This window comes from Pagrus pagrus, assembly GCF_965226575.1.
Source record: "Pagrus pagrus genome assembly, chromosome: 1".
NCBI classification, from domain to species: Eukaryota; Metazoa; Chordata; class Actinopteri; order Spariformes; family Sparidae; genus Pagrus; species Pagrus pagrus.
Window position 1 is genome coordinate 16,251,272 of NC_140185.1, and position 18,469 is coordinate 16,269,740.

The 18,469-nt window shown below is 41.3% G+C and overlaps 1 protein-coding gene across 4 annotated transcripts in view; it reads right to left on the bottom strand.

Annotated features, from left to right (window-relative positions):
* Nucleotides 1–18,469, bottom strand: part of samd4a (sterile alpha motif domain containing 4A) — a 53,964-nt gene that overhangs the window by 17,180 nt on the left and 18,315 nt on the right. The window contains exons 3-8 of one of the 4 annotated variants that reach the window (XM_084353114.1): nt 9,189–9,785; nt 5,804–6,091; nt 3,340–3,449; nt 2,461–2,544; nt 673–919; nt 500–585 (exon numbers count right to left, since the gene is read on the bottom strand). In XM_084353114.1, the coding sequence (XP_084209240.1) occupies nt 500–585; nt 673–919; nt 2,461–2,544; nt 3,340–3,449; nt 5,804–6,091; nt 9,189–9,785 (1,412 nt within the window). Of the gene's footprint in view, nt 1–499; nt 586–672; nt 920–2,460; nt 2,548–3,339; nt 3,450–5,803; nt 6,092–9,188; nt 9,786–18,469 lie in introns of all 4 variants that reach the window. The other 3 variants (XM_084353113.1, XM_084353116.1, XM_084353115.1) reach the window with 3 other exon arrangements.

The following is an 18,469-nucleotide window of genomic DNA, read 5'->3' on the forward strand; positions in this document are numbered from 1 at the left end:
TGTTTAGAAAGATTCTGCAGGAAATGTTCATGGTTAGGTTGTAAAAATAATATTTGTATATAGTTGACAGGAGGGCAGTTCCACGTATGTATAAATTAATTTTTTCATTTATTTGAATGTATTTGGGGTAGACTTGTTTTGCAGTACATGTTCAACAAACATAATGTGTCATTATTAAATCACAGATGCCTTAGTGATAACGATCAGTAAAAAAGATAGTGATGAATAATGAAATCAGCTGTAAATTTGTGGAGCATTTTGAATACTTTACTGAATTTGCCCCTCAGAACGCTTTTATCACTTAAAATAACTTATTTTTAATTAATGAAACTTGACTTGAAACTTGAAACAATTGTAAAAGTAAAAAAAAAAGGGAAGAATTCATTGGTAGCCAAACTTGCAACATCATACTGGCAGACATGATATCAGTCCAAATCATCATGTACTGTCTGTTCTGGTCTGATTTGTATTGTTTATGTATTTTAGAGAGACCGGGTACCTCATGGATAAGGCACTTGTCGATGAGCTGTAGGTAGGAGCTGATGTTGTCCTCATCTGACCTCGACACCAGTAGCTGGGTGCAAACTGAGGAAGCACAGATGGAAAATAAGACATTAAAAACAAAAACATCTCTCAGTCGATGAACACAAGCTCAACTGAGAGGCAGCTCACCTTTGCCCATGACGCGAGTGAATTGGCCGGGTAGATCCCCCTCGGCGATGACGCTTGTGCCTGACTCAGCCTCCCCTCCGCCACCCCCACTCAGGTGGGAGCCTGGCGCAGCGCTCTTGCTCTCAGGGCTCAGCAGGGGGCGCTGCGGGGAGGTCTCCTCGCCACCACTGAAAGCCTTAATAGGCGTCATGATCATCTGGTGGAGCTCCTGCAGTGGAGCACGCAGATTGCTGCCCTCCAACACATCCTAGTGGTGATAAATGATAGGAGGGAAGAGCAGGAAGGGAAGGTACGGAGAGTGAGGCGGGGGCAGGTGAGAAAGATTTAAAAGAGTGGAGGTTTTACTTGACAGAACCTATAATGACATTTTGATCTATTTAAGTGAAGGATCTGGTGTGAGATTCACAATGAAGATGACAAGAATGGGAACTTCAGCTTAAAGGATAAGTTCGTCCCAAAAGGAAAATTCAGTTATTATCTAGTCAGCTTCATGGAGATGGAAAGTTGGGTAAAGTGGAGCTTCACAGCAAAACAGTGTTGCAATATTCTCCTAAACAACAAAAGTAGATAGGAACTTATTTTAAAACTCAAAAACAGCAGAGAAAAAATATTAAAATGGCTCCATTCAGCTCATACAGAGTGATCCAAGTGTCTGGAAGCACTAAGATTGTAAATTGGTTTGAACGTTGGCACGTTGGAGCTTGTGCAACAACTTCTGAAAGGGTGCTTTGAGCTTAGCAGCTATACAGTGAAGATTTTGACTAAAAAGAGTGTGAATAATGTCTTTTCAAATTAATTTGTGATCTTGGATTACGCAGGACGAGCTGTATGGAGCAATTCTTATGTTTTCTTTGGTCTTTTTCATCTACTTGAGAATGCCGCAACACTGTTTTGCTCTGAAGTTCCAGAAATGTTTTGTGGACTACAAAACTTTCTCCAGCTTTCGTACGTATGGGGGTGAGTAGATGACAACATTTTTATTTTTTGGTAAACTTCTCCTTTAAGACTTTTGTGAATCACCTGACTCACAAAAATGTAACATAATCATACAAAAAAAAATCTGTCACTTTTGACCAACATGCTGAATATTAAGAAGAAACAGGCTCACAGACAAACAGAGGTGGAGTGATCCCTGACCACACTGCCAAGTAATAGAGCAGAAAATAAAGCTACAGCAAAAATACATAAATGCAGTTTTCTTTCACTACTCATGTCCATGTGCATCATATCAGCCTCCGTCCCCACCCCTCACAGAGCAGCGCTGTACATGAGTGTGTAAACCCAAAATACCAAGCAACAGGTGTCTTGTTTCCCCAGCCCTACTAATGCAGCGGGAACAAATTTTTAAAAGAAGCGCTGGTGAAAAGGTTAAGTCTGAATTTAGCTGGCTCAAGAAGTCCCTCCTGTGGTGTGCCCTTGAGCGCCATTGTCTTGCTCTGAAGGCTGAATGGAGGGGTGAGGGGTGGGAGAGGCGGATGGGTTTAAATTCGGAGCCCAAAACTCTCCTTCCTGGATTAGGTGTTCCCTTAGCTGCCATCTCAGATACATAACACCGACTGAGAATGGCCACCCGTCTCGCTCTCTCTCTCAAACACACAGGAAACGAGAGGTGCTGTCCTATGGTATCCACTATGGCTCCAAGCTCAGTTACCAATAATAAAAATGTAAATGCAAATCAAAATAAATAAATGAACAATGTGCCCAAATTCAATTAATTTCAGGTATGAGAATACTTTTAGTGAGATGATGAAGAGGAAGAGGAGGAGAAGGAGTATATATCACTCTGACCTTTTCCAGGCTGCGCAGTAGGTTCTGCCTCTCTTTGAGCTTCATAATGCTGATAACAATCTTGTGTCTTGCTCCTTTAGTGACCTTCTGTTGGAGAAAAGAGTTTTGTGTCAAACATCCCTTTTCTTACTGGCAACATATTGGTCTAAAACATGGGTACCTATTCTTTGAGATAAAGGGACGTGTGGAATACAAACAAGTTTCTTTCAAATGGAGCAGGTGGTTGTATTTTAAAAAGATTGAGCAGATGTGTTTTTGAGAAAATGTAACAGCAGGATATAAAAAAAAAAAGCTCATCTTTGGTCGGAAGGACAGAAAAATCTTAGAATTGATTCCAGCAAATTAATTTGAGTTAATATCCCTTCTCGTATGTGCCAAGAAGAACTGATACTATCGACACACAGGACATCTCTTTGTCCTTTTGTTGAAGTTCAGCATGTCTCAGTGTAGCTGTGTATAATGTTAGGGTCAGACAGAGAAAAAGTCAGCAGCACCTGGAGGAAGTATACAGCTTCCTGGTGAGCTGTGTTAATTTTAACTGCATCCTCTGTTTCAGAATAGCCTCCTCAACGTCCGTAAGTACAAGCACAACAATTGCTAAGTTTGTCTTGTCCCTTTAATTCCAATGTTATCAAGTTTTCCACTTGGCCTGAATTACATTGTTACATAAGTACATCAATTAATCAAATAAAATAGATTAAAACTGATATTTAGAGATATTAAGATATTTCTTTTAATACAAGTACAAAGTACTGACATGTGTCTTCATGCATACCAACGTCAATTCCTGAATTGCCGCATTAGTATAAGGTTCACATCTGATTAATAATGTTAACTGAGTAAGACACTGTGTGTTTGTGTGTGTGTGGGGACATAAACCTGTGCTTCTAGCTGCTCTTCAGTCAGTGACAACATCTCATCGTAGGTCATTGTGGAGAAGAGAGCAGCATACTTATGGAGACGGAGACTCTTCAGCCATGCAGGAACATCTGTGGGACAGACATAAAAAACAAAATAAATCATCTGTAAAAGAAAATAGTGTTCAAAGACATCTTTGGATTGCATCCTTAACATCATCCAAGATAAAAAAGAATGCACATTTACAAAGGCATGCCATTGGCAGAGGGGTCAACTAATCAGATTCTTACCCACCATATGTTTAGTAAAACATTACTTACTGGAAATGCTTAGTATTGCTCAGCTTGTCTGTGTTCCACATTCAAACTGCTGAGAGTGTTAGCTAGCTGCTGAGAGATCTTTGTTCTAATTTGTAGTTGTAATAGACTCAGGCCTGGTGCTGGTTTAACTGTTTCTTTGCTTACAAGCTGCAGCAACTGCAGTACAAACAAACAGTCCCTTTCGTGCAACTCAAGAGAATGAATAAACAACTGTTAATACAGCAAACAACTTTCCAGTACAGTATGTTTCCTTTGTTAATCTGCTGCCTGATATTCATAATTTCTTTTGAGGAGACACTTTGATAATCTTGCAAAAGCTCTGAGAGCAAACAGAGACTTGTATGACTGCACAACAAGGAACGACAAGGACGGTGAACATCTCCTTCGACTCCCCACCCCACATGATGTCAAATGTTATTCCACAGGCAGACCTCCACCTTCCAGTAAGTAATACAGACTTCAGTAGAGTGTTTAAACAAAATTAGACTGTGGTTTGATTTAGCTGAACAATGGATTCTGTTGTAGAGTTTAAAAACAAGTCTGTGATGAATGACACAAGATATTTGGCCATGGAAGCGCACATAAACCTCCATTAAATCTTGAGATGTCAATGCTCTATAAACTGAAGGAAATCAAGCACCTTATTCCACCACCTGATACTTGACACTCAATGCAGAGTCTGGGAGCAACAGATAACTGAAAAATTGTGTTTACATTTTCTGCTGAAGTGAAATTGACAAATGATAGCTTGTTCTCTTGGGGCTGTCTATGAGGAATGTTAGCCTTGTTTTCCTGTTTAGCTGGAAGACAACGTGAAAAATGTTTGTAAAAGAAAAGGCATGTAAGTTTTAACTCCAGTGGAGACAGTGGTAACCTCAGAGTAAGGTCAAGGGGTCAGCAGTTCTGGCTCTGCCTCCCCAGACAAACTGCTCTGACTGGATCAACAACTTGCCAAAGCCTCTAGCTGAATGCCTGTAAGTCACACACTGCAGACAGTCATATCATTTCTCCACTGAACTGATCATGTCTCTCTCCATGTCAGCACTTAGATCTAGCAGGGAAGCCCATATCCAGGACGGTTTAGCTACAGTATTTATTCTTCCTGAATACTATACTATACTATACTATACTATAGCAAGAGTCTGTAACCTGATCTGCTACCCTTAGGACCGGCACTGTCTACCTGCATCTTGAGCCAGAACAGGTATCTGGGGTTTTTAGAAAGCTGAATAATTAAACAGTACATCAAACTGTTGAAAATAGGACTTTCAGGCACTGTATTACAAATAATTGCACAAATATTATATCACTTTTTAAATGAACAGCAATAACTTGGTATATTTACAATAAAATAAGACTATGAGGTAGATGGCTGATAGCCTCTACCTATTTATAGTACTTTTGTAGTGAAATGTATTGTTTTTCCAAAAAGTTTTGATTAAAAAAGGGGTGTCTCACAAGTCACCAAATCTAGCAACACCATCACAAAGTACACAACACTAGTTTGGTTGAACCTGCTCCGCAGACCAGGCTGACTGTCAGCCGTCCGCCAATGTCAGGGCATCGGTGAGCATCTGTGGTCATAGTTGTTGCTGGTGTCCTGCACCTTTGGCAGTAAGCGGCCTTTGTCAGTGGCTTTTTGGCCAATTGAGCATGTTGAATCGGTGGCAGAGCCCTTCAGTGTGGGAAATCAGTCTTGAATAGCTGTTCAGCTAAGCGAAACAAGGCACGAGAAGAGAGACGGAAAGAAACAGCCCGTCACTGTCGTATCCGCGATTACACCCATTTAGCACGATTTCTCCTTATATTCCGCCTCCGCGTCTTCGTCGGTGCCATTTATAAATTTTTATCAGACATATTCTCGATTAGAAGAGGCTATAATAGCCAGAGCGGTGTCAAAAAAATTTGCTTTACCGTAACAATGGTTTGTGTAACTGCAGTCCTGTGTCTTCCGGTTTCCCTTTCTGAATGACGCATAGAGACGACTGCTACCTGATGGTATGAAAAGGTATTTCCTCTCAAGCAGGCGCAGAATGAGTTAGTTGGCAATTGGCTGTAGTCGTTGTGGTGTGTGCAGCTTTTTGGCAAAGACACAGGTGACCTGAGACGACGAAGCAGTCGGCTGAATGGTGTTACTAACTGCACACTCGGTCTTTCGTACTCACCCCTCATGCCACTGCCCTCCTCATGGAAGGAACTGCGATGCAGACCTGAACCTCCTCCTAAACCAGCCTCCTCCAGGTGTTCACTGCCCCCACTGCCCGAGGAGGCAATGCTGCTCTGGGGTGAGAGAGGTGCATGGTCTGGGGCTGGGCCCCTCGCGCTCCGTAGGTCCTCCTGGGACAGCCAGACGTGGCCCAGAGGCTGGTTGCTGGGGCCACTCATGGGAGGTGTGAGGGACACAGAGCGCTTCAGGGGACTGTGCTGCTGGCTGCCACCTCCACTCGTCAGGACTGCAGGACAACAGCAAGACTAGTCAGGTGGGCTAAGCTAAGACTGTTGAAATCTTACTGGCAGAACCACTGTTCACTCACTCCCGTGTTTATAAACACATGAAGTCATTTTTCAGTTTCTCAATATAGCATTTAACTGATTGCAGGAACACTATTGTAAAGAATGAGGTCGGCCTGTATTTGTATATTACTATGTAGACTTGCTCTTCCTCCAACAATAAGTTGTTCATGAGTTGACAAACGGCAGCTGAAGGAAGGAAGCTGCATCTGCTGGATGAGCAAGGAAGTCCGTTTATTGAGTTTAACTTAAGCAATTAAGCAGAAAAGCAAGCAAAACTTGTTACTGTCAACTGTTAAATCTTCAAAAGGTTTTACTTAAGGGTCTTTTACGTACATATACTCTCCTGTTTATATTCACTTGGTATAGATCTTGCTTTTTGGTTTGGAGACTCAACCTTGAAGCTACGTTCCCAATCAACACATCCCACATGAGGTAGACATATCACGGATGTTTTGCAAACGACTTTTTCTGTACTAGCAATGAAATCAATCCATTGCTAACCTATTACATTACTTCTTTCTTTCTCAGTCTTCCTCTCGCACTTATTTTCTCTAATAATAATTGAAATCTATGCTCCTCAGGATGAACTCAGGGTGGAGACCTGTAACTGCAAGAACTGAAATCTTGCTATTAAACCCAATAAAAGCAGCTCAAACCTGCACATTTTCCTGTTTAAGGAGGTAAACTGAATGAAAAGGTGGAGAGCCAAAAAGCTTTTTGTGTCGTCGCTCTGACGGGGTAAGCTGCCACCAATACTCCAGGCTCTCTCCTCTTCCTATATGCGGTCCTCTTACTGTTGCCGCTATGTATAGGACTTCATGGGCCCTGTTTAAAATAGGTGCCCAGCTAACATTACAAGTTCCAGTCCCTAAATATTAGCCATTTTCCCTAAATACAGTCTCCCACAAAGGCAGCCTTACAAGGGAAAGGATGGGTGGCATGTGCTGCTGTGGCTTGGACCGAGGCAGAGAGTATGGCTGGGGGGTCAACAGGATGTGGTGTCAGTAGCACGCAGGTTGATGTGGTTGGACAATTATACTCCTATAATCATCATGATGACCAGAGGAACACAGGGAGGAGGCTGAAGACTTGGTGACTCTGAGTAATAGGAACTGAATTAATGCTAGATATTTCGTATTAAGGATGATTAGTAGATTCAATGTTTTGTGATACACATTCTGAACAGCCCAACGGGATTTGATGCAGGAACCACTGATGAAACATATTTTAAAATCTTCCTCTGACTTTGTACACCACCTTACACTTACACTCGCTTTCAGAAGTTAAGAAAAGCATCTGCTCACTGAGTCCAGCAATCTTGAGCTAATTGCTGGGGTAACTGTAGTTTATCAGATGTGAAATCCTGTGGTCTTTTACTGAAGCTGCTAGCAGTCAAAAATACAAGAGGATCTTTCTTGGAGCAGTGAGCAGGGCTTTAAATGTGTCTTTATTTATAAACCCTCAGCTGTTTCTTTCATCTCTGAGGAAAAAAAAAAAAAAACAACACAGAGCCCTTGCATTCTTGTCTGGAAATATCCTGCTCTGACCATAGTTATGTTCAATTTCAACAGCCCTCCCCTCTCTGTGTGTTGTCTTCCACCTCATACAGCCTCTGTAGTTGCAGTGTGGGTTGTTCAGTCGGACTGACCAGACTGTATTTACTGTGTTGAGTCAATTTAGTATGTTCAGGGTGTGTTTGGTGTATTTGGCAAGTTTAGAGTGTCCTTTGAGTCTTTAATAGAATTATAATGGTACCAGCATTTTAAGTGAATTTGTTGTGCTACCAATTGCTGGAGAGATGTTTCTGTGCTTAGTGTCAACTACTACTGTTATTATTATTATTATTATTATTATTATTATTATTGTCAGCTAATTGACCAAAATACGTCCTTACAAATTGAACTACCACAGAAAAAAATCTTTGCCATACAGCATCCTACTATATTTTTCCCAAACCCTCTCTCTGGCGAGTAAAGCTGCCTTGTTGGAGATGTTTTCCACATGAGTTACAAGTTTAGTGACAGTCATATGAAATTGTGCCTGGGTGAGGGCGATCAGACAGAGAGGTTATCATCAGACCAGTCCGAGTAGGTGGCTGTGATCACTGTGGTGTAGCGGTTCTGACCACCTTGACTTTAGAAGCAAGCAAGGGTTTGTGTTCTTGAATCCAGCTTTTTCAAAAGTGTCAGGTGTGTGCGTAGCTAAAAGAGGAAATAAACCCGCCACCTAATGTTCAGTGAAAGGAGGATAAATATTGATGGATAAGCTTAAACCTGAGAATAAGAGCATCGGCATCAATCTTCGCTAGTCATCTTCTTTGTCAAACCTTCAACAGAAATTGCGTCTAAAATTGGTCACATTTGTCTCCTGTAATTTACTACCAATATATAGGTTTCTCCAATAAAAACATATACTTCTACACCCCTCTAGTTTTTATTCCATTAAACTAAATAATCAAAGACAACAATAGACATCCCTTTGCCCTTGCCCTGACGAAGGCTTTTTAGGCTGAAACGCGTTGGCATGTTTTTTATTAGATTAGCCATGTACCAATAAAGGCTTTTTAATCATTACCCTCTTGAGTGCCTCAGATCTTTCCTCATAAGAATAAAAACATTTAAAAAAAAAAAAAAACAGCAACAGGAAGAGCATGCCAGAGGACACCTGGACAGAAGAGTAAAATGTGGGTGAAGGATTTGAAGAATTATCTTCTTTTTTTTATTTTTTTTACCAAACTGGTGAAAGCCCTTAATGGACAACTTTAATGATCCTATGAAGTCTATCACCCATCTATCAGTTTGCAGTGACATTGGTTGTCTCCAGTCTATTGTCTTCCCTAATGTCTGTAGGTCAGTCTCTACCCCCATCACACCAGATGTACCAGTTGGGAATAGGAAATAAAAATGCCATGATGGATCAGAGTTAGAGAGGTGGCGCTCTTATAATGTCTATCTATGTGTGAACTGCTGTTTAGTCACCTCATGATCAGAATAAGGTTGAACACAGTGCAAGGCACACAGGACACATGACACTTACTAGTGTTACCACCTCCACCAGTTCCAACCGTGTTGATGGTCGCTGGCACAGAAGATGATGGGTATAGAAGGAGGTGCCCGTTCTCACAGCCCTGCTGCTGCTGATGCCAGCCTCCGCCCAGTCCTGAATCCCTGGAGCTCTGCCACCCATTGAGGCGGTCGTCAGAGCCGTAGCGCTGGTGGTGATGCAACGAGTAGAGATTGCCTGATGAAGAGGTGTTAGTGGAGGAGGATGATCCTGATGAGGAGAGGGTGGATGGAGGTGTGGACTGGTGATGGTGGTGGTGTGGCCCAGAAGGAGGAGGCCTTTCCAGTGAGTCTCCACGGGCAGCGGCTCTCTCTTCCAGGTGGTTGAGCCAGAGTGCCAGAGCGGCGCGGTCGTCCAGAGAGGTGGCAGGGTGGATAAGGGCGTACGACAGGAGCTGGCGCGACTCCTCCAGGTGGTGGCCATGTTCGATGGTGTGGGCTAGGATGCGTGGCAGAAGGCGCATGTACTCACCCTTGGCTTCAACGTTGCCAGGTTTGAGCAGCGGGAGGTGGGTGAGGACAAGAGAGATGACACGCTCCTTAGACTCCCCTTGCCACTGGCTGATCACCCCTGTGAGAGGAGACAAAACACAAAAAGCATTACAATCCAATATCCCGACATTATTCATTTCAAAAGTGCTCAAAGTAAGTTTTTGTTAAACTTGCGCAGTGCGGGACCAAGTTCAAATGTTAGCATCTCATTAAGTTGCCAACCAATCATGGCTGACTGACCTGATGGACCACTGTGATGAAAAGGACATCACTGGATAAATAATCTAAGATTTTAGCAAATCAGAGAGTGTTGCTACACAATACCCAAGGTGGCAGCACAGGAGAATGTAACTGATAGATGGACAGATGGATTAGTGAACACATGTACGGTTAAAAATAGAGGACAGCAAGATGATGTTAGACCCATTGCACTGTCATCCTTCTATTTTGCTCCTTCTGTTAAGGCTACTGATGGTCGCTGTACAGCTCTATACATAACCTATAGGTCATGAAGTTCTATTGTTGTCCAAGTCAGTGGGCCGTTAGGAGCCCATTCCTATCATCTTGGACCAGGGCTATAGATACCAACTGTGGAGCAGATGAGGCTCTGGAAGTGAAGCGTGTCATCCACTAATCAGTAGGAAGGTGGTTCAATCGTCAGGTCGCACCTTAAAGTATCTCCTGGGCAAGAGACTGAACAGCAAATTGCTCTGGATGGCTGTTACATCAGTATGTGAGTCTGTGTGAATGGCTGAGCATAGAAATGTTGTGGGTCGCTTTGGATATGTATGGCTGTATCGCTCCTGCTGAGCAGCACCTTGCACAGCAGCCTCTCCTATCAGTGTATGAATGGATGACTGTGACAAATGTTTCGCTTAAGCACTTTGAGTAGTCAGACAAAAAAAACACTATGCAAATGCAAGTTCATTTTACCAACTGGTCAGGGTAACAGTTTTGGACAGTCACACAAATAGAGACAGGACGCAGGCCGGCTCCACTTCCTGCTTGGGAGATGTGTCTGTGTGAATTTGACCACAGTCATTCTTAACCCTGAGAATCTCGTCTCTAAATCCGACATATGAGGTGAAACTAGAAAATACATCTGCTAGCCCTTCTGTCCAAAGATATCCCAATGTCACAGTCTACTTTGTGGTGATGTACAGCTCTCTCTACCCTGTTGAGTGGACAGCTGCAGCTCTGACCGGGCAGATGGAAGACCACAGATCCTGACACCTTCCAAACAAGGTTCACATTCATTCACCGCATGAAAGATGACCAGGACTGAGGGATTGAATAATTCTGGCTTTAGCCAACTCACAGCATGGGACTTAAAGTTTTACACACACATTCTTTGCATACAATCCTATGCTTTTCTAACCACAGGGAAATCGGCAGCATGTGCTCAAAATCAACTTCTCTCTCAGAACACAATGGAAAGAATTACCTCACCTCACTCATCACTGGATCCCACATATCTGACAAAATGAATGTCAAAAATCCTTAAACAATAAAAAGCAAAAAAAAAAGGGGGTCAACATTTTTGTCAACTCATTTTATGGAAATGCAAGGGGATTTTTGCTTCAGCCACTGAGGTCATGTGTGTGTCACATCTACCATGATGGGACAGAATGAGCCAGTTCCCCGTTTCACACAGACTGCCTTTCAACAAAACAGGCACTGTTTTTTTTTATGAAAAGACCTTCCGATCCATGTCAGCTTATTTGAATGGGTGACATGAAGACACTGTGAACGAGGCCAGGCTGTCCTAAAAACGCAGCAGACAGCACTATACTAAGAGTGACACAGAGCACAAGGAGAGAAGAGGTGGGGGAAGAGTAAAGTATAGACAAATTTGAGAGGGAGGAGGAGAAAATAAATGGAGGGAGGGAGGGAAGGAGCGAGGTGTATGAGGTGAGCCAGGGAGTCACTCCACTCTGCTCCAGGAATGATGTAATCCTTCATTCCTCTGAATGAGGCAAGCCTTGTTCCATCAGAGAACAGGAATTGTTCTATGATTAAAAGTCATTTATTTAAAAAAGACTGGAAAACATTAAGATCTAACACAAAAATGCTGATTAATACTTTATGAAAGTTTACAGAACCGGCGATGCACTGCCAACTTTAAAACATTTTACAGTCAAAAGTAGAAACAGTGTTGTTATTAAACTTTTTGACATTTATTCAGCAGTCTAACAAAAAAGTTTCTCTACTACCACAAGTTACACAGAGACCATAAAAAGATCTGACTTGTTGCATGGCAATTATATATAGCAAAATATGGCAAAACTTGACATTATTATGTTATTATGTTACGGTACACTTTTTTGATTAGAGCTTCAAAGAATAGCATATATAGAATGAAGCATATAGTATTTACCTTTGACAGCTCCTCAGTACCCAAGAAGAACGTATGTTCTTAATTTGAATCAGTATTCAAAATCAACTGTAATGACTGATCTGAAGACATTGTGTGATCAATTTTGAAAAAATATAAAATAAAGGACTACACTTTCCCCCCAAACTTTCTTTAAAAGGTAAGTGTTTATCAATCACAAGACATTTGGTGATTGCGGTCTGCCATATTTAATTTACATCTTCCTCACAGCCACACAAAACCAGTGTTGTATTTTTAAGAAATGAGTGAAAATAGGACAGACTCCTGCCTGGAGCTCATTTCCTAAAATATCAGCTGCAATGTCGACTCTGATTTAACACATAATGCAGTCTTTGCAGCTGGGACTGTTCAGGACTGTCACATCATGTCAAAGATAATTGTATCGACAATTGTAATTTAACATAAAGTAGAAAAGTTCACATGATTTACATGATTTATGTATGAAACAGGCTTGTGTGTGTTTCACCATTTCTTCTTAAAAATACTATAGTCCAGTCATCTCAGAAACTTTTAATTACTCCCTTCATACCATCCCATAAATTTAAAGTTAACAAACAGAAAAGGTCAGAGGCCTAGCACTCTCCAATGAACAGCAGATTGTTGCAAAAAATAATGTCATCTGTCACAATGTGCTCTGTTTCTTTAATAAATACAAAATCCTACACCAACTAATTCAGAGCTTACGTATGTACAGTATATGGCTGTCAAAACTGATTATGACTCTACTAAAGCTCAGCAATCATTGATGTGCATCTACAGAGAAACCACTTTGGAATAACTTCCAAATAATGGCAACAATTGATGGGACTGAAACAGTTGACTTTACAGTTCTAAATTACACTCACAGTTTGTGGCAGTACACTGCTCAGAGGCCAAAACTACCCAGATTGTGGCCCTGTGAACCCAACACTTCAGAAAAAGTGGCACTACTCCCCCTCTGATGTATGAATTCAACAATAGGGACATATAATAGTGTAATAGCTCCCCTTTGAACTACAACTGATCTAAAGATTAATAAGTTAGAAAAAAGTAGTGTCTTTCCTGAACGTATACTTACTAAAATCAGAGGGGAATGGCTAGAAAAGGTATAAAAGCTTCAGCCAAGTCAGGAAGCTACTTCAGGCTTCACTGACCAAGGTTAAAAGGTCAAGGAGTCAGCCTTAGAGCGCGTCATCCCCTAACAGTGACCGAACATGAAGCATCTCTCAACGCTTAAAGAGGGGTCACAGTAGTTGCACCCAGCATGGGTCAAAAGTCAACTGCTAGGATAACCACGGGGTTACCAATTACACAAATGGACCAGATTCTACCCAGCAATATGGAGAGAGTGAGTAACTGTAACTAAAACCAACCCAGCCTCAGTAAATCAATGTTTCCAAAGAAATTGGTCAGACTCTGTGCTCCCACCCTTAAAGTTACAGGGAAAGTACAGTACTATTCCTGATCCAACAGGAGTAAGAAAGAGCAGAGGAGTAACAAGGAGAGGGGTGGTTAAACTGACATTACTACACTAACAAAGGAGAGACAAACAGGAAACACTGTGTTGCAATTTCTCCTTGCACAGCGATACCAACACCTCCTTTTCCATCTAATTTCTTTGTAATTTGACTCTGTAAACTGCACTGGAAGTAGGACTTGCTATGTTGAACTTGTCCAACTCTGCATTCAACAACACAAAGAGGGGATGTAGAGAAAGGCCTGATACTACAGTCAGCTCCATGAATATGAAGCATGCCAGTGTCCCATACAATGTGATCAATAAAAATAGACTAAACAAAAACAATGAAAACCAACGTGACAGAAAGCCAATGTGAGGTATTCAATGAGACAAAAGATGTTTAGCTTGTTCTTTCATGCCAGACAGAGAGACAGGGGCATGCTGGGAACTGATGAATCACATCAGCCTCATTCAGAAGAAACACTGAAAAAGAAAGTCAGACATACGCAAACACTGAAACCTCAGACTGAGAGTCATTTGTTTGGGGTCTGACGCAGCATTTCGCCACTACGGATGGTGTCTGCTGGTGAACTCTGTGCCATCCTGCACTCTCAATGCCCTCTGACACCCTCTCTGGCACCAAGACAAGGGTGCTGCTTTCAACACAGCCCCGTCTCCCCAAGTACAATCCTCCCTCGGTCAATCTCGCATGACTCTGCCCACCATTTCTCCACAACCAGGCAAATTCGTTGGCGTTGACGACAGTTCAAAGGAAAACAGAAAGTAGACAGATAGTGAATTCAGCTGCTCACCGCACATTTACACTAGAAAAGACTACTAGAAAAACAGACAGTGGACAGGGTAAGGGGCTCAAATGTAATTAGAGCCAAATCGATACTTGATTTTTGGGGCTGATGCCGATGGCAACATTAGGGAGGAAAGAGTTATAATTTCTTTAAGTTGACATACAATAGTCTGTACAGTGGCACTGATCACATCCACAATTGTAGAAATTGTTCAGTCACCATTTTCCTGGATTTGGCACACAAAGATGATGCACCCATTCTTAATCCCGCCTACAAATCTATGATTGGCCTGGGTGTTTCTCCGGCTTGCGAAATAGATGCCAATACACAAAACACCAGCCCTATTCAAACTCAAGAAACAGCAATTCAGAGGTCTGGAGCAGGCATACAAGACAAGGCTTCATTTGAACTGTGAGTAAGGGGTGTGACTAATTCTTTCCTAAAATGTAGGCTAAAACATCTTGCTCAGTATTATCTATCAATATAACACTGTCCACCTACACTGCACAGCTGATTTTCAACAAGTTCACTCTCATTCTCCAAGGGTTGTACAACCCCATTCTGGGAAACACTGATGTGAAATTGAGGAAGTTGCCAGTCAGTTCAAGGGAATGTGGATACTAAAGAGAAGAAAATTAAAGCCCTTCTTCACACAATAAGATATTACACTGTAACATGAACATGTTACTGAACACGACCACATCCCTGGAAACCCCCGGAGCAATGTAACTGGGTCAACAAAAATCAGCATGTGTAAAAGCTGTGACAGCTTGTCCCCTGATTACATTTAAAGACTTTACTTTTATCTATCCAAATTAGACTATTATAATGTAGGATCAAAGAATAAGCACATTGTATAAGACATGCAATATATTACTTTGCAATAAATGGATAAACAAACTGAAACAAACATCAAATAAAGATGTTAATAAATGAAATTGTATTTCACATTAAACAGCTTTCTTTTGTGTTTTCTGTGATATGAGACTAGATATGTATAGTCATAGATTTTGAATATTGCTAAATAGTGATATAGCACAAGTGTTGTCTCCTCCTGGTTTTAAGGGCTGCATTATATTAACAGAAGGCAATTTTGGTTTACCGAGCTATATATCATGTATTGCAATATAGCCTCAAATCTGACTATCATTTCAAGGCAATATCATCCAATAGTAATTCTTGGCTGTATTTTTTTCATGGGATTTTATTTATACAAATGTGTATTTATTTTATAGGAAATTGGTTGGATTCATTGAATCATCAGCATGACTTTTTTCACTGTCCACTAATTACTTTAATTTAGCTCGATATGGCCTTTTCTACATTTCTACTATATACAAGTGAGACAGGAATGCTGTCAGTACAGTGATGATATACTGCTTGTGCTTTACATATTGTTAGTCATAACTCAAAGCATTAAAACAATAAAAAAAATCTTTCTTTTCATTTCACGTCCATTTTTTCTATTTTGCTTTTAGGAAAACTACATGCTTGTCATTTAACACAGTTGCCTCTTTAAACTGTAAATTTGACTCAACTAATTGTTTCTGTGGTGGATTAGCATAGGATTCAAATCACTGACAAATGGGAGCACAGTGGTCTTACATATCTGCTGCTCGTCTTCTTCCTCTCTGAGGTTTTAATTCACACATTCAAAAAATCCTAAATGAAGACAGGAACAGCAACAAAAACTATTGAAAAATCTCTGCAATTAATATAAATCACATTACATCTCCAGGTAATAAGAGTATCCTGCCAATTTGGACCCTGACTGGAGCCTCAAGGCATTGGATGTTCATTAGGTTTAACTTTGACCCTGAGCGGTTACAGCGTGTCCTCTCCACATCCGACTCTGTGATCACAAGACACAAGTGACAGTGGTGGAAACAATGTGATTGTTTTAGCTCATTTGTTACACATTGGTTGTGTGCAAACACGAACACCCCAGTGGACACACACACACACACACACACACACACACACTTGTGGAGACTGTTTGTTAGACACATGATTCCTCTCGTTCTAAATATAGATGGGTCAACAGCACACAAAGCCACAACAAGGCAGCTAGCACAACAGATAAGACCATATTAGTGGTCAGCAAAGGCACACATTAACTCCCAATCACACTGACAATGACACACCAGCTTTGGGGGCGTGTGTTTGTTTTTGAGAGAGAAAGAAAGAGAAAAACAGTGAATGTATGTGAGTGAGACACTGTGTGTGTGGAAAGGTCTGTATGTACACTTGAGCCCAACTCGCACCAAAAAGGTTAGATTAGAAGAAATAAAGATTTAAAGTTTAGTAGTACATTTTTGGGTTTAGATAAAGCAATAGCTGAGGTGTAACCAAGCAGGGTAAGGGTTAAGAAGTGAATCTTGTCAATGGAAAATCCTCACAAGTCTGTGTGCGTGTGTGTCTCCTCTAAACCTCTATCCTGTGCTTCTCCTGTTAGCAAAACAAACATGAGGCTGGCTCACTCTGTCCCACCACCGGCAACTCGCTAGAGCCGTTGTTGATTCAACACCACGTCCAACACAGCGTGTTCCCTTTACCAACCTGAGGACAGCAATCCAAGCAAGAGAGCTGACCAACAATACACAGAGCAGGGGGCTTCATTCAAGAAAGGAGCTGACAGGGAGGCTAATGCAAGCTAACTAAAAAAAGACACATTACAACTCAACTACACAGCAGAGTCTCAAATACAGTCCATAAAACCAGACATCATGGTTTGGATTAGAGGCCTTGTCTGTATAGAAAGGAATTTGGAAAAGTTAAGACAACTTAGAAGAAGTTGTGAAAGGAGAAAAAGGAAAGTAGAATGGAGTTAAGACAGACAGAGTAGTAGAAGGGTGGAGTGAGGGGTGGGAGGGGGTAGAAAGGAAAAGTTCCCGCTCCTGCTTTCCGAGTGGATTCTCCAGCTCAGCAGTGGGGAATGTGCTGGCATACCACAGAGCCTGCTGCTGAAGAATGCAGTGACTCCTAACGAATCCACAGCCGAGCACACAGACACAGACACAGATACACACACACACACACGCACACAGACAGACACAAAGACCAAGCCCCTGTCCTATCCCTTCTCTGTACTACAGTTCTGTTTAACACCAAGTAAAATGGGTCGTTTACACACCACGTCATGTGCCACAATATCACAAATGTCTAGTCATTTACACAAAACACTGACACTGGATGCTGGTCAGGGAACACGTCACTTGATTGAGTTGTTGACGTCTACATTACACCTGTGACACTTGAACTATTAGTTGTGTTTCAGTCCAAATGCAATTACTTTAATTAAACCACAACTTGAACCAGTAAAACAAAAAAGAGACAAAAAGATCTGTTATGTTTATTGCCAGGTATTGAAATACAAAATATGGGGGGTTTGGATGTTAACTGTGACCAGATACAACAAGTTAAGTTTTATGCAGGGTTGCTATAGCACATTCTGTATCTCATGTGACATTCATGGCACCAATTGCATGTCAGGTAAGTTTCAAAGTGATAATGTGGGGGGCAATGAAATACAAGAATGAAGATAAAACAATCTGTGTTGATACGTGATGATCTTGTGAAATGCACAGATATTTGTGGAGACCACAGTAAGCTGTTAGCCGCATCAAGGGAAAAAAAGTACTTCATATTACCAGCTTATCTTTATTGTCAGTCTTTTAAAGATATAGAAGATATGACATGTTGGATTTCTGCATTAAAGTGTCTAAAAACGATTCAACCTTTTTTATTTATTTTGTCGAGTTGTGTATTTACATTATCCCAAATGTTTACAAAAATGTTCAAACCAGACAAATCCGTGAGTTTACTCAGGGTTATGGTGCGTCACTATAACTTCTGGGATAAGGAAGTCTGCGAACGAGACATAAAAAAACAACTTCAAAACATAACCTCGTCTGTGAACATTTGTGTCACATCATATATTTTTTTACTTGCAATGGTGGTTTGATTATAGGATAATTTGTGTTTATTCGTGTTACGCAGTGTTTATCCACCCAAAACAGCCAAATGACTTTACTGTGCACTAGCAGTAAGCTAACATTAGCGAGCAACAGCACGTCATCTCTCACTCACCTCAGCACTCACCAGAGACTCAGAGTTCTCTCTCC